General features: G+C 37.7%; 2 protein-coding genes across 4 annotated transcripts; one reads left to right on the plus strand and one right to left on the minus strand.

The window, feature by feature from the left end:
- Window positions 1-11,512: 11,512 nt before the first annotated feature.
- Window positions 11,513-14,592, minus strand: LOC145614085 (protein FAR-RED IMPAIRED RESPONSE 1-like). The gene is made up of 4 exons (XM_081669084.1): window positions 13,268-14,592; window positions 11,931-13,140; window positions 11,771-11,845; window positions 11,513-11,629 (listed from the first exon to the last, which is right to left on the minus strand). Exons 1-4 carry the CDS (start codon window positions 14,590-14,592, stop codon window positions 11,513-11,515), a joined length of 2,727 nt encoding a protein of 908 aa, XP_081525210.1.
- Window positions 14,593-15,612: 1,020 nt separating this feature from the next.
- Window positions 15,613-22,974, plus strand: LOC145614266 (arginine biosynthesis bifunctional protein ArgJ, chloroplastic-like). 3 transcript variants are annotated; one of them, XM_081669289.1, is made up of 10 exons: window positions 15,671-15,827; window positions 16,210-16,307; window positions 16,906-17,092; window positions 17,450-17,527; window positions 19,024-19,250; window positions 20,168-20,245; window positions 20,379-20,519; window positions 21,137-21,190; window positions 21,299-21,725; window positions 22,594-22,974. In XM_081669289.1, exons 6-9 carry the CDS (start codon window positions 20,189-20,191, stop codon window positions 21,377-21,379), a joined length of 333 nt encoding a protein of 110 aa, XP_081525415.1. In that variant the 5' UTR covers window positions 15,671-15,827; window positions 16,210-16,307; window positions 16,906-17,092; window positions 17,450-17,527; window positions 19,024-19,250; window positions 20,168-20,188; the 3' UTR covers window positions 21,380-21,725; window positions 22,594-22,974. The 3 variants fall into 3 exon arrangements, with proteins under 3 accessions (XP_081525417.1, XP_081525415.1, XP_081525414.1); XM_081669288.1 differs by having other exon boundaries at window positions 15,673-15,827; window positions 17,476-17,527; window positions 20,857-21,725; XM_081669291.1 differs by lacking the exon at window positions 16,210-16,307 and having other exon boundaries at window positions 15,613-15,827; window positions 17,476-17,527; window positions 20,857-21,725.
- Window positions 22,975-23,831: the final 857 nt, after the last annotated feature.

The following is a 23,831-nucleotide window of genomic DNA, read 5'->3' on the forward strand; positions in this document are numbered from 1 at the left end:
TCTAATAATGCTAATGATGCTTTCTGTGAAAATTGTGGAAGTGTAGGTCATTTTGAACAAGATTGCAGGAGTTCAATGGAGCAAGTTAATGCTTTTCAAACTTACAAGCAAAATAACCCATACTCCAATTCCTACAATCCTGGCTACCGGAACCATCCCTACCTATCTTACCGTAGCACCAATGTTCAAAATCCTCCACCTCCACAACAACCACAACAAGCACCCCCTCCACAGCAGAAATATTACCATCCTCATGCTAATCAGAAACCCCCATCACAGCCCCCTACTACATCTTCTGACCCTGCTTTATCAGAAATTAGGGCAATGCTGACCAACATGCAAAAACATATGGAGAGTAGAGACCAACAGATTGACTCTATTATAGCCCATAATAAAGTCATGGACACCCAAATAGCACAATTGTCCTCTACCCTTCAATCTCGTCAGCAGGGAGCTTTACCAGCGCAGGGAATGCAACCAACGGATCATGCAAATGCAATCACCCTAAGGAGTGGTTCACACTATGATGGGCCCCAAATGCCCAAAGAGGATGAACCTGAATTATCTGACATTGCTAATCCTGATTCCTTTGTACCAATTTCCCCTGCAGGGCTGCAGGGTAAAATTCCTGATGCTAATATTTTTGATGATTCATTGCAGGGTACAACCCCAGGGAAGGATGCACCCCAGGAGAAGAGTAGGGAAGCACCACCAGTTATCAAGCTACCTTTTCCCAACCGTCACTTGAAGACTAAGTTGGATAAACAGTTTGGTAAGTTTTTGGAGGTTGTTAAAAATTTGCAGGTAACAGTTCCTTTCACAGAACTTATTACTCAGGTTCCTGCATATGCTAAATTTATGAAAGACATTCTGACTAGGAAGAGGGCCTTTAATGAGGTAGAAACCGTAGCATTCACTGAGGAATGTAGTGCACTTTTACAGAATAAATCCCCTCCTAAATTAAAGGATCCCGGTAGTTTTTCTATCCCCTGTCATATTGGTAATGTCTTCATTGATAAAGCATTATGTGATCTAGGTGCTTCTGTTAGTGTAATGCCATCGTCTGTTTGTGCTAAATTAAATATGGGTGATTTAAAAGTTACTAATATAACATTGCAAATGGCAGACCGTTCTGTTAAATACCCCTTAGGTATTTTAGAGGATGTACCTGTTAGAGTTGGTAAATTTTTTATCCCCGTTGATTTTGTTGTTCTAGACATGGCTGAGGACACGCAAATTCCCATTATATTAGGTAGACCTTTTCTCCATACTGCAGGAGCCATTATTGACGTCAAAAATGGTAAACTAACCCTTTCTGTAGGCGACGATAATATCACGTTTAATTTAGGGAAAGTTTTAAAAGGTCCAATGCTTGAAGAAAATTGTTATTTGATTGATGTGCTTGAGATAATGGATGATATTTGTGAGGAAAGCTTACCACAGGTTCTTGCAAGGGACCCCTTGGAGGAAATTCTTTGTGGAAATTTGTCTGCAGGTGACATGAGCGTATGGAGCAAGGAGGTGGACGATTTAGAAAGAGCTCTTCCCACCGAGGAATCTGATCTTAATGATTGTGTGAAGGTAGTAAATTTGGTTCAGGAATCAAAACCTGCAGAGGTGAAGAAACCTGAACTAAAACCTCTCCCTTCCCATTTAAAATATGTTTTCCTTGATGAGCAGGAATTGTACCCTGTGATCATTAGTACTGCACTGGATGACCCACAAATTTCTCAACTTTTAGAGGTTCTCCGAACCCACAAAAGGGCAATAGGGTACAGTATTGATGATCTCAAGGGTATAAGCCCTGATTTTTGTATGCACAGGATACACTTAGAGGACAATTACAAGCCCTGCGTTCAACCCCAGAGGAGGTTGAATCCTAATATGCAAGAGGTAGTCAAGAAAGAGGTTATGAAGTTACTTGATGCAGGTATCATCTATCCTATTTCTGACTCTAAATGGGTAAGTCCTGTACAGGTGGTTCCTAAGAAGGGTGGGATGACTGTCGTTAAAAATGATAAAAATGAATTAATTCCCACTAGAACTGTTACAGGGTGGCGTATGTGCATTGACTATCGTAGACTAAATGTCGCCACTAAAAAGGACCACTTCCCTTTCCCCTTTATTGATCAAATGCTTGAGAGGTTAGCAAACCATAAGTTCTTTTGCTATTTGGATGGGTATTCGGGATTTTTCCAAATCCCGATCCACCCTGACGACCAGGAAAAGACTACATTTACATGCCCTTATGGCACTTTTGCATATCGTAGAATGCCTTTTGGTTTGTGTAATGCGCCTGCTACTTTTCAACGTTGCATGATGAGCATTTTTTCTGATTTCATAGAGTCTATCATGGAAGTCTTTATGGATGATTTTAGTGTTTATGGTTCCTCATTTGATGCATGTTTAATTAACCTAGCTAAAATCCTGAAAAGATGTGAAGAATGCAAATTGGGAAAAATGTCACTTTATGGTGACAGAGGGAGTAGTCTTGGGTCATATTGTATCTGATAAGGGCATACAGGTGGACAAAGCTAAAATTTCAGTGATTGAGCAATTACCTCCCCCAGTTAATGTTAAGGGAGTTAGGAGTTTCTTGGGTCATGCGGGGTTTTATCGCCGTTTTATCAAGGATTTTTCTAAAATTGCTAAACCACTAACTCAACTTTTGCTTAAGGATGCCCCTTTTGTTTTTACTGACGAGTGTCTTGAGGCTTTTGACAGGATTAAGCAGGCTTTGATATCAGCACCCATCATATGTGCTCCCGATTGGAACCTTCCATTCGAAATTATGTGTGATGCAAGTGACTATGCTCTAGGAGCCGTGCTTGGACAAAGGAAGGATAAAGTTTTGCACGCTATCTATTATGCAAGCAAAACTTTAGATGAGGCCCAAGTCAATTATGCCACCACGGAAAAGGAGTTTCTTGCTGTTATATATGCTTTAGAAAAGTTTAGATCATATCTTGTTGGTTCTAAAGTCATTGTTTTTACTGACCATGCAGCGTTGAAATATCTAATAGCTAAGGCTGAATCCAAGCCAAGGCTACTCCGGTGGGTTCTTTTGCTCCAAGATTTCAATATTGAGATAAGAGACAAAAAGGGAGCAGAGAACGTAGTGGCAGATCACTTGTCACGTATCAGGTATGATGAGGGTAAGGATTCTCTTCCTATAGATGATTCGTTCCCCGATGACAACCTGTATGCAGTAGTAGAGAATCACCCTTGGTATGCAGATTTTGCTAATTATTTGGTGGGTGGTACTCTACCTCCTGACTTATCCTACCAACAGAAAAAGAAATTCCTTTCTGATGTTAAACATTATTTTTGGGATGATCCTTTTTTGTTTCGTGAGTGTGCAGATGGATTATTTCGCAGGTGTGTTCCCGAATGGGAAGCTCACGGCGTCCTTACTAGTTGCCACACTTCACCCTATGGTGGACACCACGGCCCCTCTAGAACGGTGGCCAAGATTAACGAGTCAGGCTTCTTTTGGCCTACCATGTTTAAAGATGCTAACACTTTTGTGCAGACTTGTGACTCTTGCCAGAGGACTGGCAACATTTCGCGGAGGCATGAGATGCCCCAAACTGGGATACTTGAAGTTGAAATATTTGACGTTTGGGATATCGATTATATGGGGCCGTTCCCATCTTCCAATGGGAATTGTTACATACTTGTGGCCGTCGATTATGTGTCCAAATGGGTTGAAGCCATAGCATCACCAACAAATGACTCCAAGGTAGTCATCAAGCTATTCAAGAGAATCATATTTCCCAGGTTTGGTGTCCCACGAGCTATTATTAGTGATGGAGGTTCCCACTTCCACGAGAGACAGTTGGACAACTTACTTAAGAAGTATGGTGTATATCATAGAACCGGGCTTGGTTACCATCCCCAAACTAGCGGTCAAGTTGAGGTCTCTAATAGAGAAATCAAGGCGATTTTAGAGAAGGTAGTAGCCAAGTCTAGGAAGGACTGGAGTATGAAGTTAGATGACACACTTTGGGCATACCGAACGGCATTCAAGACACCAATTGGTACTTCACCTTATAGGCTAGTTTATGGTAAGGCATGTCATCTTCCCGTAGAATTGGAGTACAAAGCTTTTTGGGCAATCAAGGAGCTTAACATGGATTCTAAGGCCGCGGGCAAGAAGAGACTTCTCCAACTCAATGAGTTGGATGAGTTTAGATTGTCGGCCTATGACAATGCACGCATCTACAAGGAGAAGACCAAGAAGTGGCATGACAAGAGGATCCTACCAAAAGAGTTTACACCGGGTGATAAGGTCCTTCTCTTTAACTCTAGATTGAAGATTTTTCCAGGAAAGTTGAAATCTAGGTGGTCCGGTCCCTTCACTGTCACAAAAGTGAACAAATTCGGTTCGGTGGAGTTGGTGAATAACAAAGGTGAAGAGTTCAAGGTCAATGGTCAAAGACTCAAAGTGTATCATGATGGTGCTACCATTAGGGATGTGGAGGAGACTCTCCTAACTCCACTTCCTAAATGAGCTCAATGGAGGTAAAAAGGTCGTGCGGGACCTAGATAAACCAGCGCTTTGCGGGAGGCAACCCGTATTTTACTTGCTTTAGTTTTTGTTTTTCTTTCTTTTTCTTATGAGAGGAGAGAGGAGGGAATTTAATGAGTTTTATGAGTTTTTGGTACAGTTTACAGGAAAGAGTTAGTCAAATTTTGAGGAAGAAAAAAAGTTCGTCAAAACTTGCTCTCGGGCCCGGCCGGGCGGAGTTTCGCCCGATCGGGCGCGAGAGTTGACGTATACGGACTAAAAATTGGCCCGACCGGGCGGAAGGTCGCCCGACCGGGCGCGAGAAGAAGATCGAAAATCTTGAGAAATTGGCCCGACCGGGCAGTGAGACGCCCGGCCGGGCGCGAGGCGAAAGGAACCCAGGTCCCTCTGATCGCCCGATCGGGCGAAATGGCGCCCGACCGGGCGCGAGAGAGGGAGCTCATGACGAATGTGATCGCCCGATCGGGCGAAACGGCGCCCGACCGGGCGCGAGAACTGAACTGAGTGCCAATCAAGATCGCCCGACCGGGCGCCCTCTAGCCCGGCCGGGCACGCCTTCCCCACGCTTTTTTTTCTTCCCGTCTTCTTCCTCTTTTCTCATTTTATTTCTCTTCCTTCGGCTTTATCTCTCTAAAAACTCTAAATTTCCTCTGACTTCTCTCTAAGATTTCTCCTCCTTCTCTTACCCAAATCCAAAACTTTTTACATTTTCTTACTCCTCTCTTCATCCTCTACATTCCTACATAAAAAAAAATTCTACATTTCCACAAATTAAATTTTCGACTACTACCTAATGGCGGCTAAAAGGGCTCGAAATTTGCTCGGGGGTAGCTCCAGCTCGTCCCAACAGTACGATCCAGCTCTTCAACTCGCTCAGTGGCCGACGATCAAGATCGCGACGGCGGAGCAACGGGAGAAATTGGAGGTGCTCTACGGAAGAGAGGTAATTCCCTCACGGTGGTTACACCGTCCCACTTTAGAAGCTTTAGGTTTATATGGTTTTGTTAGGAGATTTTTAAACGATATTGGTATGCGTAAATTTGTAGATATGCATTATGCGACATACCGTGAATTAACTTGTGAATTTTTGTCTTCTCTTGTTATTCAAAACCATAAAAGTGGTCCAAAATTAATTTTTAGGCTTAACAATAAAAACATCACTCTTTCTTTTGTGGAATTTTGTAAATTGTTTGAACTGGAACCGGAATTAAACAGACAATGGCATGCTGAGTTTAAAATGGAGGATGTGTATTTAGCTTTGACTGGTATTCCTCATGTTTCTGCACAACATGCTAGTGCTAGGCCTATCCACCACCCCATCCCTAAAATGTGGCAAAGATTTGCCGGTGTATGTTTCCTAGGTAGAAATGAACCCCATAACTGTCAGACCAATGAACTTGCTGTGATTGGCCATTACATTTTTGGGTATGAAAGACTGAACATCGCCCGGTACATTATTCACCACCTAGGTAGGCACGCTACGGCCAGCAACCACCACACTACCCCTATCCGTCTTGGTGGCCTTATCACTAGGATAGCCATCAAGAAGGCCGGTTTTGTAGAGAGTGGACCTCATAAGATGACCAACATGGGACCCGACACCTACATGACCTCTAGGTACCTTGAGGAGCTTGGGTGGTTGCGGGTAGACGAGAACCAGGTCACCCATTGGTGCATTAGGACAGGGACTGAACAACCCTTGCCCATTTTTCCTTTGCCCAACCCAGACCTGACCGCCTTTCCACCAGGGCAAGAGTCCTACACTTACGCCCTGTTAGTTGCCCATGCTAGGGGTGAGGATCCACAGCAGGCCCAGGCTCAACCACAGCTCGTAGTTCAACCCATTCCACAGCCACCATCACCACCCCGACAGTCCCATTCCGTCCCTCACGGTGACTCTGACCCAGTTTGGGACTTGCAGAGTATTGGCCAGGCCATAGGTCGCATAGAGCAGACCCAGACCGAGTTCAGACAGATGATTGGTTCTGTCGACCAGAGGCTAGGCTACCTAGAGAGGAACCAGGGTAGGGGACTCTACCCCATTTATGATGATTATGCTCGTCGGGGCAACATTCCCGACGATGCTGTTTACCCAGACTGGTTCCAGCCCCCACCTCAGGGATATGATAGGGATCCCACTGCCCATGGTATTTACACAGACTATTCCTCGTTCCATGGGTACGGCCAGGACATTCCTTTTGGGGGACCGCCGGGGGGGACTTTTCAAGCTAACTATTTTGGTGGTAGCTCTTTTGGTGCAGATGGTGCAGGTTCCAGTGGTGGAGCAGGTGGGTCCTCTCATATGGACCAGGATGAGGATGAGTAGCCAGCTGGGCTACTTTCGAGCCAATGAGGACATTGTCCGATCTTGGCTTGGGGGAGGATTTTTGGATTTGGTATATACTTTTCTCTTTCCTTTTCTTTATTTTTGTTTATTTTTGGTGTGTTTTGTTAGTTTAGATTTATTGCTTTTTAGTTTAGTTTATTGCTTTCCTTATATGAAAAATACAAAAAAAAATTGAAAAATCAAAAAAATAAAAAATACGAACCAATGAACTGTAAATCATGCTTCCCTGTGCCCCATACTTGAGAAAAATTGTTTTGATTCTTGGTATTTGATTGTGAGCATTGTGGATTTGTTGATCATGATTTGAAGTTTAATTGCTTGGATTCCTAAACATGCGTCAATTTTGTCCAACTACTTGTGAATATAGTGCTTGACTAGTTGATTTGGTTAGGAATGCGTGATTAGTTCCTGGTATGTCAATGAATTTGAGTATTGGTTTGCAACTATGAGTAGTGTTTCATGGCTCATTATTATGCACATGTGGAGGACGAAGGCATTTGTTCTTTTAGGTAGCCTTCAGATTTATTTAGATACATTTGTTCCCTTCTTGCTACCCATGTTGTTGCCTTGACTTTTATTGTTTTTAGCCACATTACAAGCCTATTTTGCCCCATTGGTTACTAGTCCCAAGCTTGGCTTGGGGGAGCTATTAGTGAGTGAGGTGAGGGAGTTTGTAGTGTGCACATTATTTGCACAATTGGGTGGGTTTGAGAAGTTATTTGTTCTTGATCATATCTTTATTTGATGAGTTTTATTGTATATATATTTGGAAAATAAAAGTGTGATAGAAAAAAAAAGAGAAGTTCAAAAAGAAAAATAAAAAAAAAAAGAAAGTGAACTTCTAGAAAAGAAAAAAAAAAAAGAAAAAAAAAGAGCAAAAGGAAAAAAAAAGTGTTTGATGTTCAAATGTTCTAAGTGAAGGTTGATCAAAAGAAAAAAAAAATTGAGTTTCATTGTAAATATTTGAGTTTGAGTTCAAAGTTTGTTTATTCACTCTTGTTCTATATTATCATATTTTTATGAGTGAATTTTTGTAAGTATTGGGATTGATTTTTATGATTGGAGTATGTTTGGTGATTTATGTTGGAGTTAGTTTTGTTGGAGATGATTATGACCATTATTTTTGGTCATGTGTTTATTAGGATATGGCTCCCTTTTTGCATAGCTTTTCTCTCACATATTCCCAAATTTATCCTACCCTTTTCCCTAACCTTACATTACAAGCTTTAAAAGACCTTTTGACCTTGTGCATAGGGTTGTGTAAATATGAAAGTGTTGTTTATCAATGCAAGTTAAGACTTGACATATTCCGAGTCGACTATTAGGTTGAGTGTATGTCTTTTTAAACACACGAGTGTTGTGAGTTTGGGAGGGCATTGTTCACATTAAAGGGGTTGGGATGGAGAGCGATCGAGTACATCTTTTACTCGCCACATAAATGAGAGTTGAGTGTGTGAGCACTAGTCTTGAATTCTATATGCTCTTGTGGTTTGCTCTATTTGACAATTGTTGGGGATGAAGGGTGATTAGATGGATAAGATTGGTTGATTTTGAAGCATGTTCACTTGATTTACCTTGAATCGTTTGTGCTTGATTTTTATATTGGGGTGAGGTATGTTTTATTTGTTCATTGAGGAGCTCTTTGCTTAGGGACAAGCAAAGGTTTGGCTTGGGGGAGTTTGATGTGTTCATTTTATATATATATTTATCCCCGTCCCTTGGTCGTAATTAGTAGTGTTTTTGGCTCCTACGAGCCACTTTTATTACTAATTTGTGTTTTCCAGTGCTTTGGTAGTTTTGCTTGAGTTTTGTAGGAATTTGCGTACTTGGAGCAATTTCCCGGGTTTTTCGAGGAGCATCTACAAGTATTGGAAGACCGCGACCGCTTTCGATAGCCCAAGGCCGATTGGAGGGATCAAATCGGTGATTAAGGGCTCGGTTATGAAGATTTGAGGACTTGGGCCAAGTTCGGAGGCCCAAGAGTTGGAGATTTCGAAGCCCATGAGCATCGCCCAAGTCCACTCTCTCCGCCCGGAGGCGCGCCCGGCCGGGCGGGCCAAATCAACATGCGCCCGGTGCACGCGCCCGGCTGGGCGCGAGAAAGCTTTTGGGGAGAAAAAGGCGGGCCCGGTCGAGCGAGCCCTTGCCCGACCGGGCGCGTGTCGTTCCTCAGAGACGATTAGCTTTCCGTTTTGTTTTGTTTTAGCGTTAACTCTTGCTGAGTATTAATGTAATTCTATTAGGCAAGATTAGGATCTCTTATCATTATTTTACTCTAGTTTAGTTTTTTTTTCTCTCCCTTCTCTCTACTTAACTTTCTCTCTCTAGATTTTATTTTCTTTCCTTGTTCCTCACACTCTTGTAATTCCGCCGTCTTGGTACGATTTCTCCTTTAATTAATCTCAGTATTTTACTCTTTCCGATTTCTGTTATGTCTTGTTTAATTATTATGCTTTGTTTAGTTTTGATTATGTCCGAGTAATTTAATTCTAGGGTTTATGGGGATCCATAATTAATATGAAGGGGTAATTTATTATTATTGATTATTGACTTTGCATGATAATTTCTTATTGAATTGTTCTAATTCTTTGCAATTGGATTATGAATCGAGCAGATGTAATTTGATTGTGAATGTTTAGCAATATTGAATTGATGAATCGAGCAGATGTTAATTCGATATTAAAGGCTATTTTCAATAGGAACTTAGATCTAGTAAATTGCGAGAGCCTGTTAGATCTATGCTGGTTAATAAATTGCGAGAGCCTGTTAATCATGTTATTTGTGCAATGTTGATTGATTGATTGTTATGTTTTATCCCGGAATATTAATTATTGGTGAACCTGTGACCCTAGGCCTTCTTATATCTGATTTTCTCCCTAAACTTAATCTTCGTAGTATAGTTTCATATTATAACAACAATTTGGTTACCTTGATAATTTAGACTATATTAATTAATTAGGAGTAGAAAGACCAGTTTCCCTGTGGATTCGACCCTACTTCCCTATCTACTTTAGTTAGAGGATTTAGGTATTTCTTTTGATTAGGTGATACGACTTTACCCTGTCAGCTACGTATTGGCCTGTTCTAGCTGAGAACTTTACAGTTTAGTAGTTTTTCAACCTATGTATAAATATGGGACCGGTCCAACATTAAAAATTCCTATTTGGCCCAATTGAAACGTTTGGCCCTGGACCAAGATTTTAATGTTTTCAACCTATCTAGACATATGGGTCCATATTTAAAAATATCAATGTGGCCCATTTGCAACTTATGGACCTAGTCCAGCTGCAAACATAATATACAAATTTTTACCTAGACTCTACGGCAGGGAAAACTGCCTGCACCCCCCACCCCTCTGAGCGTGCCCCGCCCCCGCCCTTTTTCATTTATGAATTTTCTGTAAATTTTTATAATATGTTCATTTCTATATTGGTAAATGTTCATTTATAAATCATTAGATGTTCATTTTTATAATTAGGAGTTTTTGTTCAAACTAATACGAAGTACATTTTAGGAATTGAACATTTAACGAAATAAAAACGAATATTCATCAAAATAATTCTCCACTTCAAACTATGAAAAAATGAACATTATTACACGAATGACTATAAATTATTAAATACATATGAATTGAATGAGCATTTGTATTAATTAAATGAGAGTTTTTCGAAAAAAAAAACATGTTACTGATAGTATACTAATGTATAAATGAGCATTTATCAAAATGGAAATGAACATTCATCAAAAGAAAAATTTCACTACGAATTAATTTTATTAATACTTACATTCTTCCAGAATCTTTGTTTTCCTTTTCTGGAACTGTTTTCTTTGTTGTAAAAAAAAATAATAAAAAATGAAGAATGTAATTATTTGATTTACTAGTTTTTGAACAAAAATTACTAAAACTATAGTACATACTTACATGATGCATTTTCTGCAGTTGATGTTTCAATAATTGTTTTGAAATACAATCACAACAAAAATTTTTTTAGTAAAACCTAGGTTTCATACTATTTTTTGAACCAAAAATGAACAAAACCACTTATTCTTTCGAATTTCAATGCTTGTTTTGTTGAATTTTGTAGTGATTGAACAATTTTTATTGATAATTTGATAATTTGTCTCAAATTCGTAGAAATTTTGGGTTTGAAAAAGTAGATCAATGGGTTTAGAGAGAGATAATGGGTATAGAGAGAGAAAATGGGTAAGGAGAGAGAAAATGAAATGAAATGATGATTTGAATATATTTTTTTTTTTAATCTATAGGTAGTTAAATAGTGTGTACTGAAAATGGGGTTGTTGGGTTTGTTTATGCATTGTTTAGGAATGGGGGTGTAGGGATAGATAGCTACACTAGAGTCTAGGAGTATATAATTAAACATAATATGGTATTAAGGCCATCCAAAATGATTTGAGGAACAAGTCATACATTGGTTAACAACACACAAGCATTTTATCATATCAGACTTCCATCGGAATAACACACTTCCTAACAACATACATCAAAAACAAATCCATACATGCCTACACAGCATGTTCAACGCACATTTAGTCTAATACTACATTACAGCATAACAACACCGCATGAGATGCAACAACATACTTTATTATACATTCCACCTTACATGTTACTATTAAGGTGCCTTAGAGCATGGGAACCCAGTAACGAGACAATCGTCCTCAGGAACATTACCACATTGGTTGCCATCGTCACAGGGAAGATTAGCTGCAGCGGTGCCTCTGCGCCTGGCCTGGAACATACATGCCAAATTGATTAGCCCTTGCCAAACCGTTTCATTAAGCAATGCCAAACACAACAAGCACATTTCATATAATACGCAATGAAACACATAACAAGCATATTTCATTTTTTTGTCTCAAAACCAGCTTACAGGCAACTTCATAGGAGGCGGGGGTGTCCCAGTCATATCTGCACCTGCAATGTTCTCACCAACTGTCTTTTCTCCCTGCACATGCCATGTATTTAGATACAAATTTCTATACTTTAATTTGCACTCTACTACGTATTAAATAATGTATAAGCATGCATACCTGCCCCTTTTTGGCATTAGCACGTTTATAGCCAATCTTTGCCAGTCCCTTCCCCTTGTTACACGACCCTTTGGGCCTTCCTCTCCCTCTCTTCTTGGGAAGAGGGTCTGCAGGTGAGCAAATAGTCCCTTCTGACCCTTCCACTCTGGTCCCATTCATTGCATTATAAAATTCACCATCAGGGTTATGCACCGTGGATGTCGTTGCATTGTCATTGGTGTTGTTATGCTCCACTGTTGGGGCTCCTTCTTGAGGAAATGTGACTGGAATGGTCTGATCATACTTTCGCTTAGCACTACATCTTACGGCAGCTTTTACTTGGTCCAGTGTACTGATCACCGTGCGGATGGTCTCATCATCCACCATTGCAGCCTCCTGGCAGATTGGCTCAAACACGGTCATCAAATTGTTGTACCTTTTCCACACCCCGGTCTTTAAAGGATCATGCTTGGATACCTTTACACCAGTATGTTTCCTAAGCAAATCCTTTCTCCACCGACTAAGTATGTAACGTTGCGGAATCTCAACGACTTGATTAAGATCAAGAATACGAATGATGTGCCTACACATTATCCCATCTGTTTCAAATTTCCGACAATCACAACACACGGTTTTGGTTTCCGTGTGATATGTAGCTGAATAAAACCTCCTCCTACTAGTCAACACCGCTTCACTCTTCCCCTCCGGAACGATCCACACCCTATCTTCTATAAGGTACTGAATCAGATTATCTGCAACTATATTCTCCTCTCGAGGGTAACAGTACATCAGCCTACAGCATTCACTTTGCACTTCTTGAAACTTCGTGTCCGTGTATATCTTTTGAAATAGCTTTTCCACCCCAAATCCGCTGACCAACCGACGGATATATTTAGCACATTTCTCATCCGCATCTATTTCATCAGCAACTCTCTTCTCCAACGCCTTATCATACTTTTGTGGAAATTCAAAGAGCTTTGTATTCCTATTCAAAAAGCCATCAAAAAAACTGTTGATGCTCTCAACTCGCTGCGTCGTTTTCATTCCAGCCCAGAAATAGTCCCTCATAAACGATGGCACCCACATGTGACGTTCTTTGAACAGATTTCCAAGCCACTCATTGCTCTTTAGCTCATACTTTTCAATAAATTCTGCCCACCTTTTCTCAAACTCCTGGATACTAAAACTTTCATAGACCAACCCCTTGAGCACCGTCTTGAATTCTTGATACCTACAACGACACTTACAAGGTCAGCATATAACGAATACAACATTAAAGCCACTATGCAAGTTTTACCACTTACTTTTCACATTTTCCTAATTATTCTGGAAGCTTTCTCATTATATGCCATATGCACCAGCGGTGTCTGGTGCTCGGCATCACCTCCTCAAGGGGCTTCCTCATCGCAGCTGCCTGGTCTGTTAGTATGGCTTTCGGTGCTGCCCCTTTCATACATTTTAACCATTGTTGAAACACCCATTTGAAGGTATCACAATCCTCGTGAGACACAAGTGCACATCCAAGCAAAATTGATTGTCCGTGATGATTAACCCCGACAAAGTTGGCAAACGGTAAATCGTACTCGTTTGTCAAATACGTCGAATCAAAACAGACGACGTCCCCAAACTCTTCATAAGCTGCTCTACTACGAGCATCCACCCAAAGAACATCCTTCAATCGACCTTCATCATCCATCCTTTGTGCAAAATAAAAATTGTTATTTGCACCTTGCATTTCTTGGAAAAATTTCATCATCGCCACACAATCACCTCCCTCCATTAGCGACCGTCTATTTTTATACACCTCATGCTCACAGTCCTTCACAGTGAAAGGCAAAGGGTCCGAGTCCTCCATCTCCGTCGCCATGCACCCATGGATTTGCTTCACAGGTAACCCCTTCTCAAAATATTTCAATAACTTCTTCCTCACCCTAGATGTAAAGTGTTTCATCCTATACTCCTTCACAAGACGCGCATTCCCAGGAATGGGGGTGTGACCATTGTGTTCCAGTTCCACGGTCCTTATCACCCACTCCCCATCACGGTTCAAGCTAGCATATACTTTGGCAGCACACTCACATTTTTTAGACCTCCTTTTACTACGACTCAGCTCATCCTCACCCACCACTCCACCAATGACTCCACCAGAACCACTAGCGTCCATAGCTTTGGCTCTCTTTCTTTCTTCTCGTTGAGCCCTCATATCCGGTCTCCCATAGCACTCACACCTCCAAGTGGTAGATATTCGGTCCCTCACCTCACCCTTTGAATACACACCCTGCACCCTACTCACTCCAAAACCCTTTTGCTCCGCGTATTCCTTATAATACGCTTCAACATCTTCCCACTTCTTAAATATCATCCCGACCCTAGGTTCTTCCACGTAACTAACTACACTCACGTGGTTACTAGCTACAACCGATTGAACTGTCTCAAATGTTTTTACCGGTGTTACATAATCTGCCCTATCCTCAACACCTCCACCACAAGGTTCGATTACCCCCTCTACAAAAGGCACTAGCTCCCGACATTCATCTTCACTCGGATCCACGATTGTCATGACCTCTCCTTCGACACCCCTACACCCCCTCATACCACTACACCCCCTCATACCACTACCCTTATCTTGCAGTCCTAATTCACTACCCCTAGCAGCAGGAGGGCTTTGAAGACTATTTTCCATTTGCTAAAACTTACAGTATCGATGTGAAATTTTTCTACATATATATATCTACCTGTTCCAAGAACACAATCAAACCAACACTAAAACGATCAATTTTACAATAATTCCATTTTCAGTACATTACACACGTCCAAACACACACTTATGCAAGCAAGCTTTACTAATTTTACCATATAAATCATCAATACGGGCGTATTTGATTTGTCACATATGAAACAAGTACTTAGGACAATCTCCAATTAAATTAACATGTACAATCATGTAACAACATTCCAAATTACATTTCACAACTTTCACTAAACACAAACATAAATATTTATCCTCAACTACATAATCAACAACATTAACATAAATACGGCCAAGATTCACGTAACAATAATGAAATCACTTACCTTCATACACCACAGCTTCACCATACTCTATCACTTAACCATGCTCCCCGCGCTCCGATCCACCAAGACCAGTTCACCTTCCATAGCGCTATTAAGTATATGTACAACATATACGGGTGGGTATTAAACACACAACTACCACCTGTTGAAGATGCAGGCACTAAATGACTCCAACTATATTCTGAATTCTCCGTTACCTTCAATAGTTCGTGTCGTTAGTCCAGTGGCACCCTACTCAGCATTACAATTTAACATAATCTTACATCATGCTCCACATCAACAGAGTACTGTTCTTCATTTTTACGAATATGCCACAAGATTAACAAACCGCGTTCATCATAAAGATGAATGGGGGCGGCCCCCTTTTCATATATGCATGAAAGTTTTAATTTAGATGTATTATTGTATCACTTTTTATATATGGAAGTTTTAATTTAAATGTCTTACTTTCCTTTTTATTCAATAAATTCTCTTTATCTATCTCATATCACATGATACTCTTTATTTTAATTATCTCTCTCTCTCTATATATATATATATATATATCTATAACCCATATAAATATGGGAAGTTAGTAACAATAACTTTTGGTGCGATTACATTACCACCCCTGAATTCATTGAATTGCCGATTTTGCCCTTGCTTTCTCACCTACTTCCTCCCTCACCTTCTTCCCCTCTATCTTTCCATCTCAGAAGAAAAAAGGTCAGAGTATTTAGGGGAAACAATGAGAGAGAACCTAGTGAGAGAAAACTAAAACTTCAGCAACTCAAGACCACCGATCATCCCTTTCAACGATGGGGCTTCGATTCTTCTCAGAGTTTCGATCGTCACATTCATCAGGTCCGATCTCTCTTCTCTTTCTCGATTTTGTTTCAAATTTTTGGGGTTTACTTGTTCGATTGTCGTGGATTTTTGCATATATGTTCCTGTTGTTTTCGAATTTTTTGGGTTAAATCTTTGTGGGTGTATTGTGCGTAGGAAAAAGAAGAATTTCTTGAAAAACCCAGTTCTTTATTTTACAATTTTCATTGATTTAAGCATGATGATGAACTGGGTATTTCTTTTTTTAGTCAATTTTTTTTTTCTTAACAGAAATTAAAAGTGAATGGAATTGAAATAGAACATAAAAAAAAAAGATATTCTTAGTAGTTAGGAAATTGGGGTTTAATTTTAATTTAGTGGTGAATAAGTTAGTAATTTCCCCTAATTTGATTTTGAACAGAAGGAAAGAAATAGGAATTGACATGGAAGAAAGGGCTTGGAAGGTGGTCAACCTGTAGATCAGTCGAGACATCCATCTGGGATCATCCCTACTCTGCAGTATGTTTGATTGAATTTGGGTTTTTGAACCTTGATTTTGGTAGTTAGGGTTTATTTTGAGTGGAATCGTTTATAATGTGCTTCAAATTATACTGCATTTAATATTGTTGAAATTGATTGATTATATTGTATGATTAGTGCAAAACGACCTATATAATCATGCATAAGTGATACTTCAACGTTGTATCTGGATTGTAGGATGAATTATGAGTCAAAACCAGCAATAATTGGTTTAATTGCCTTATGAAATTTAAGGATTTTCAGTTTTCTCTTTCCGTCGATGATTTGTCTTTGGATTTTCTTCACGCCCTCTTCGTATGGTCTATGAGATTTATCTGTTACTTTTATTTTCTGCCCACAAATATAGTTGAAACAAACCTAGAAAGAATTTACATGATACTGTAAAACCGAGTTATTCTAATTGGTTTTGGCGACGCGGTTGCTAAGGTTCATTTATCTTTCTTGTTCTAATTGGTTCGATACTTCGATGTTCATCTCCTCGATTAGATTTTACCTTTTATATGAAGGTTGTTTTATTTATTTCTGGGCTTTCATGTAGTTTTTTTTATTGAATTCGATTTCAAATGGTTTTCTAAAGCAAAGATGTTCGGAGGAATGTTCCAGAAGAAACCAAGCAAGGAAGAAGCTCTGTCGCAGCTTCGATCCCACGAATTGATGTTCGGAGCATGGGTTGTTGCTATTCGAGTCACTCCTTATTTTCTTCAGTATTTTTCCAGAAAGAGGAGATTACTTTGGATCTTTGATTCAACCCTACCAAAATTAAGGTATTAGTCTTATAAGTTTTCAAGATATTGACTTTATTTGATTATTAATTTCACTATTTTACATTATATGGGTGTTTTAGATGTTACAAATTAAATTTTTGCAAGGAGGTAGATGGACCCAGGAGAATTTTGATGTATACTAAGATTCTGGCATTTTAATATGGGTTTGGATGTATTTTGGATATTTGAGTAAATTTCTACAGTTTATTAGGAATATTTGGATTTATTTTGGATATTTGAGAACAATCCTGCAGTGTAATAGAAATATTGATGTGTTGTGTATACAATATCTGTTTCCTTTCTCTTTCTTGTTCTTATTGGTTCAATTTTCAACCCTTCTCTTGTTCGTATTGCTAGCGATCTCACAGGTTTATCTGTCGTAGCAGTTTCAGAAAGATTGAATTACTACAGATTGGGATGCTGTTATTGATGCTGGTATATGCTCTAAAATTTGAATTTTTGTTTTTAAGTTTTAAATTTTTTTTTTTTTTTTTTTGGTTTTGTTTTGTTTTGTGAAGAACTAATTTCAATTTCTGTTGGTTCATTGGTGATTTATCCTTGATTATGTCTCTAACATTGATCAATTTTTGCTAAATTTAAAGGATTAACTAATTAGGTTCTATAAATTTTCATTTCTTGATTGAGATTTTAAGGGGTTTAGGTAGATTTTGGTACTGTTTGTAGCGTGTACATTTACCAGAAGTGTAAGTTTTTATCATTGGAGTTTAGCAATGGAACCAAGTTGCTGCCTTGATTCTGTCGCAGTAGCTTTGCATGTTTAGCATATTATGGTAATTATTGTTTTATTCTGCCAGTTTTTCATTGCATTGAAATAAGTGGTTATCTGCTGGTGAGCTTGCTTTTAGACATGAGATGCTATAGGTGATGTTTGAGGGTGTTGATTCTTGAAATTTCAATTGGAGATTAAAAATTAAAGCTAGATTTGTTAGATTAAAAAGGATGAAAATGCATTGCTCTCAACTTCTCATTGTACTTGGTTATTAGATGTAATTTTAAAATGAAAGTAGGATGTTTTGATAATTTGCCAAAGTGATGAGGATTAATGTATATGTTAAATTTTCAAATGTGTGAGTGACTAAAGTTAATTAGTTTAAATGTATTGAAGGGTTTAAATGTTTATAAAATAGATTGATGAACGAACACTAATCTCCCCAAGTTTATTCATCACTCTTAATTAACTTCTTATTTCGTATTACATGAGCCTTTTGTTGTTTTTTATTAAATGAGTTTATTACAATATACTACTCTTCTAGACTTTTTGTTCTCGAGCACTTCAATTAATTTACATCTCTGCTTGCTTACTTTATTTTCTTGATTGTATGTATTAAAAGCCTGCCAATGGCCCAATAATCATTAAAGCTTAGAGAGTAGTCATTACTTTAGGAAAATACAACTCATCACGATCACCAAACAACGTACTCATGACCCGAAATTGAATATTGTTTATGTCATTTGTCATTTATGACTTTATCTACTCCTATAACAAATAATGTGTGCTACAAAACTGACAGAAGTTTCTGAAGTGCACATAAGGAAATAGATGACTTAATGTTCCGAAGATTCCTCTTACTTGTAATCTTGTGAATAAGACGGGTTCCATGTTCTTAAAGTGTTTGAAAAGGAGGCATACTTATCTGCCTAAAGTTTGTCATAAGATAAGAGAAACATTATGACCTTTCCCATAACAAAGTTAATCTAGGAGGCATAGATAAAAAAAAGGACACCCTACTATGATTGCGTTCGCAGGTGGGCATTACCTAAATGCCAAATCTGGTTGGGGGTCTTGATGAGTTTAAGCGTACGTCTCTTCCTGTTTCTTTGACTATTTAGATTGCTCACTTATACTTCAGTTGCAACTATCTACATCAATGTTTCTGCTATTCATACTTGTTTTGTGTGTTTTTATACAGGTCTACGATCTGTGAGCAATAATGTACCCCTCGAATCTGTCAGCTAGCCATGATACAACAACTGAGTTGTAATAACTCTAAAGTTGTTGTAGTTCTCACTCGCTCGTTGTGCTTTGTTGAGTTCCAGGGGGAAAATAGGAGAAGATCGAGAGGAAGACAATCTCAGAGAAGCTCTCAAGCACTCTGCTCAAATGCTTTTGGAGCTCCAAACCTCATAATAAGTATCTGTGAGTGACTTCTTGCTTTTATGGATTTTTGCAGGATTTTTTTTTTGGTGCTTGTATGAATTTAACTGTATTTTATAATTATCCTTATTAATCTTTAGAGAAAGATTTAATTGACTTACAAATTTCTGAACATTTAGGCTTTGTTACTATAAATTAAGGAAAAAAAAATCTTTATTTTGTATAATGTAGCCATCAAGCTTACACTCTCCTTTTCTGGCAGCTCTTGCTAAATTGTTGCTTCTTCGTGTTTCTTTTGCATATCCTATATGCCTTGTTCTGTAGTAGGCTTGGGATGAAGGCATCATTGGCATTCCAGAATAATGGTTCTGAATGAATAGTGGGTTCTATGAATTGTTTTTGGGTTTATTTCTTAAGATATACTGCTTACTGTGCTTCCTCTCATCTTATGATGCTTTGCCTAATACAGTACATTTATATTTAGATTAGAGAAATTGGCTGCACATTATTCTTTTCGTCAAACATGATAGACAATGAGCTTGGTTATTGCTTATATGGGTGTTTTAGATGTTAAAAATTTAATTTTTGCTTCTAGCTTCCTTTAAGCTTGTTTTTTTTTTTTTTTTTTTTTTTTTTGGGTTGTGCTTGTATGATTGTTTACTGTTTTTTTATAAGTATATATTCTCTTCTCCTTATTATGTCAAATTTGGTTATTAATTCAAATGAGTTTGGTGAATTAGTGAGTGAATTGAATGAATTAGTATGTTGATTATTGTCTTGTTGATTTGTATCAGTTCCTCAATTTGTGGGTTGTTTAGCTCTAAGACACTCAAGAATGTTTTAAGTTTTTCCTTTTTTTTTTTTTTTTTTTTTTTTTGCATTCCTCACTTTTCCAGTATTATAGATTTTGAATTTAATATGAAAAACTCTAAAAGTTTGCACATTTTCTGAAAATGCAGCAAGTCCAAATTTGTTCAACAATGTCGATTTGTTTCCATCACATTCCTGTCAAACTTCCAGGATTCAACAACAAAAAGGTCTAGATAATTTCTTAATTGTAAGATTATTCTAAGAGTAAGCTAATAATTAGGTTGCTCAGTTTGGAAAATGATATTTGTATGGTGTCTGGATTACCCTGAATCATTTTATTTCAATACACATTTTAATCAGTTTTGCAGACTGTCTGGGTCTAGGAGGGAATTGACAATAGTCTCCATGTCGTCAGTTGCTACTGATGCGATGAAGGACGTACTTGCAGCGAATTATATACCTGCAGCTCCTATACTTATCCCTGAAGGACCGTGGCAGCAGGTTACTGATTTCCGAATTATATTTGTGTTTTCTTGTTTATCCTGAACAATGTTATCTAATTTGCAGCACATGGAATGGTACATGAATGTAGTTTACTATTTATATTATTTGTTCAAAAGTGTCACTATTTTATAAGTTCTCAAGTGTTTCATTGTACCAATTCACATGTTTATGATCGTAGTTTTTTAGGGGGCTGGGGGAGTGGGGTTAGCGAATTAGGTCATGCTGATCCTGAATATTGAGTTCAAAGGATAACAAGACAGATTCTGGCGTCTATTTCTATATCTGAAATGAAGAAAGAAAAGCTTGAAATCTCAGTGTTTAGTTTCTTTTGTAGATTTCTGGGGGAGGTACAACTGCGAAGGGATTCAAGGCTGCCGGTATTTATGGTGGTTTGAGGGCCCAAGGAGAGAAACCTCCTTACTTACAAATTTCTGAACATTTAGGCTATAATATGAATGCTATAATAATTAACTCGGTTTCTTCCTTCATTGTTTCATCATGAAGATTGGTTGGATGCTATTGTTTCTACTTTTAAGGTTTTGTTCATTTCCTTTTTTTTCGTTATATTTCCTATACCTTGATTATGAACGATGCTTTAATTTCTATCTATGCAGAAATGGAGGGTGACAAATTATTTCAGAATTTTGGGGTGGTTTCAATTCAGTTTGGTAAAAAAATTGGGATTATATTCCCATGCATCATAAAGCTAGGGTTTTATTTATTTATATATTTGATTTGGATCATTCAATCTCTAATTGATTATTTTCTATATGCAGTCTGTTGGAATATCAGCTCCAACTATTGGAAGAGTCGAGAACACTCATTATTACCATCCTAGAATTGTTGCTCCTCAGTAAATTTTCAGTTTTTTTATAAGCCCCAAATTACTATAATAATGTTGCCATGTTTTTAATAAATACGGGAAGATAGGAAGCTTGCAAAATTAAACAAATTTTTCTTATGATTATAAGACAAAGAGGGTTCTTAATTCATCTGGAATAGAGTAACAAACCTTCTTTTGATCTTATAATTTAAGTTTATATTGTGGATATTTAACCTCATGTAAAAATCCCATTTTCACTTTTTATTTTTTAAAAAAAAAATGATTTCTGCTTTGTTCGTGAAGAGAGTAAAAGGAGAAATGGGGAGATTAAATGGGATCTGAAGTGAAAAGGTTAATGGCTAGCGAAAGAGCAGTATTGAGTGAGTTCTTCGATCTCCAATGCCTTCCCTTTTTAGTATCCTTTTATTCTTTGGCAAACATCTTTTTGGTTCATTTATATTTACTCTATTTCTCAGGTGTTTTTTTTTTTTTTTTTTTGATGTTTATTTTGATGAATTTGAATTTTGAGATTTGGGTTTTGTTTATTTATAGGTATTGTTGGAATTCTGTAGAGGGGAAAAAATGAGTTTAGTTGTGCAATTTAATCCAAAATGCTCATAGTTAAATCTGGTTCACTTTTGATTTCTTAATTATCCATATTTATTTTGATTTGAGTTTCTCTATTTTGATGCGAGTATTAGTGAGCATTTGGGAAAACTATTACTCATACTATATTGATCGGTACGTAGCTAACATTAGCATTACCTTGAATTGAGAATTTGTACATGCTTATACTATGCTGAAAATTGTTATTTGTGAGCTATAATAAGAGAATTTGTACATGCTTATACTATAGCTCAAAAGATTGGTATTTTTAGTGCCGTAGATAACATGATTCTTTTGCTAAGTAATTTGGTAAAGTTTGGATTAAACAATATGTTTGATTACATTGTAATTTATTTACTTTAATAATATAGCCTCCATTGTGGATCGTTGAGTCCATTCTCGTGTATTGATGTATTTTTCTTTAGAGGGCAACTAAGTAGGAGATGAGTGGCATATGATTTCTTATAAACTATCATGGGTGCATTTTTAGAATATACCTTACTATAAAATTATGATATTTAATTTAAAGTCTCAATAATTTTTATGGAGGAATAGGAAGCTGAATCAATCACTGCAGAATTGAGTTTTTTCAGCATTATTGATATTTTTACTTATACTATTTTTGCTTTTGTTATATGATAGGACTTCTGAAGAGGTCAAGAAGATAGTAGCTACCCAAGTTCAATGCAGGTGAAGGTTGGTCATGAAAAAGGCTGTGAGTCTACTTTACGAAACTTAGGGGAAAGGAATTTGATATAGTTCATGAAGTAGCTCAAATCAAAGTACTACACATCATTCAATAGAGTATTAGAGAACTTTGTGACCGTGTCTCATTCCTGCTCCCCTTCCAATGAAAGGATTAATAATTAATGTGTTATGTATGCATTTTTCAACTCATCAAAAGAAGGTCGAGGTCTAGACCGAGTATCTGCTGGTGGAAACAATTGATTGGTTTTGTTGGGTGTTAAACTTTTAATAATAAATTATGGGTACTGGATAATTTTTGCCACTGCTTATTTTTTATTTTTTTTATTTTTTTTTTTTTTTGTTTTTTTTGTGTGAAGATAAGTAGGCAATCTATTACAGTGTTTTAGCTTAAGATAGCTTTAAAATGTCCTTAAATAGTTTCTTGCATTTGATGTTACTCAAATGGATATTCTAAGAATTTAACATTAATCGTAATTAGTGGCTATGTTTTTCCATTTGTATGAATGTACATTTTTAATTTCGTTATGTGCGAACACATTTTTCTATATAGCAACAGATGGATTAGCCAAATAGCATAAATATAACCAACCAACAAACAAGTTAAATAACCATACAAACCATCTAACTTCAATTTTTTTAAATTTGTTCATTGTTTTGTTGGATGAATCTCAATGTGTGTGCTAAGAACATTTGTAGAAGAGTATGATAATCAAGGGTCATTGTACTACCCTCGGCTTCTTATTGATGCTTAAGAGTTCTTACAAGTTATGTCGATATTTGTTCACTTTTTCTTGAGGCAATTATAAACTGATTGGTGTTTGATGAAAACATATAGTTGCAAAATTGTTACTTTTTCTCCGTAACAAGTAGTACAAGGAAATGAAAACTTAAACAAAATTCAAGGTAGGAGTAATAGATACTCAAAATTGAGAACGCAAAATTGTAGATGAGAGGATAGAGGTGAACACACCCAAAAATAACCCATTGAAAAAGGGGGGATGGAGGGAGAGGGAGGGAGGGAGAGAGTACTTATTAAGAATACTTATTAGAGTGTCATTAAGGAGAAGATGGCACTACATTTTAAAGTAGTCAAAATTACAAAAGACGAGTGAAATAACGAGAAAGCTAAAGGGAGGGGAAAAAAGAAATAGGAAGATAGGGGGACTAGATTT

Source organism: Chenopodium album, chromosome 25, assembly GCF_948465745.1.
Source record: "Chenopodium album chromosome 25, dcCheAlbu1.1, whole genome shotgun sequence".
Lineage (NCBI taxonomy): Eukaryota > Viridiplantae > Streptophyta > Magnoliopsida > Caryophyllales > Amaranthaceae > Chenopodium > Chenopodium album.

Excerpts from the sequence above, each read along its gene's own strand:
- LOC145614085 (XM_081669084.1), bottom strand. The coding sequence starts at position 14,592 with ATGGAAAATAGTCTTCAAAGCCCTCCTGCTGCTAGGGGTAGTGAATTA. Across the intron at positions 13,141-13,267 it reads CCGAGCACCAGACACCGCTG|GTATCAAGAATTCAAGACGG; the intron begins GTGCATATGGCA and ends GTGTCGTTGTAG. Across the intron at positions 11,846-11,930 it reads CTAATGCCAAAAAGGGGCAG|GGAGAAAAGACAGTTGGTGA; the intron begins GTATGCATGCTT and ends TGGCATGTGCAG.
- LOC145614266 (XM_081669288.1), top strand. The coding sequence starts at position 20,189 with ATGTCGATTTGTTTCCATCACATTCCTGTCAAACTTCCAGGATTCAAC. Across the intron at positions 20,246-20,378 it reads CAGGATTCAACAACAAAAAG|TTTTGCAGACTGTCTGGGTC; the intron begins GTCTAGATAATT and ends CATTTTAATCAG. Across the intron at positions 20,520-20,856 it reads CTGAAGGACCGTGGCAGCAG|ATTTCTGGGGGAGGTACAAC; the intron begins GTTACTGATTTC and ends TTTCTTTTGTAG.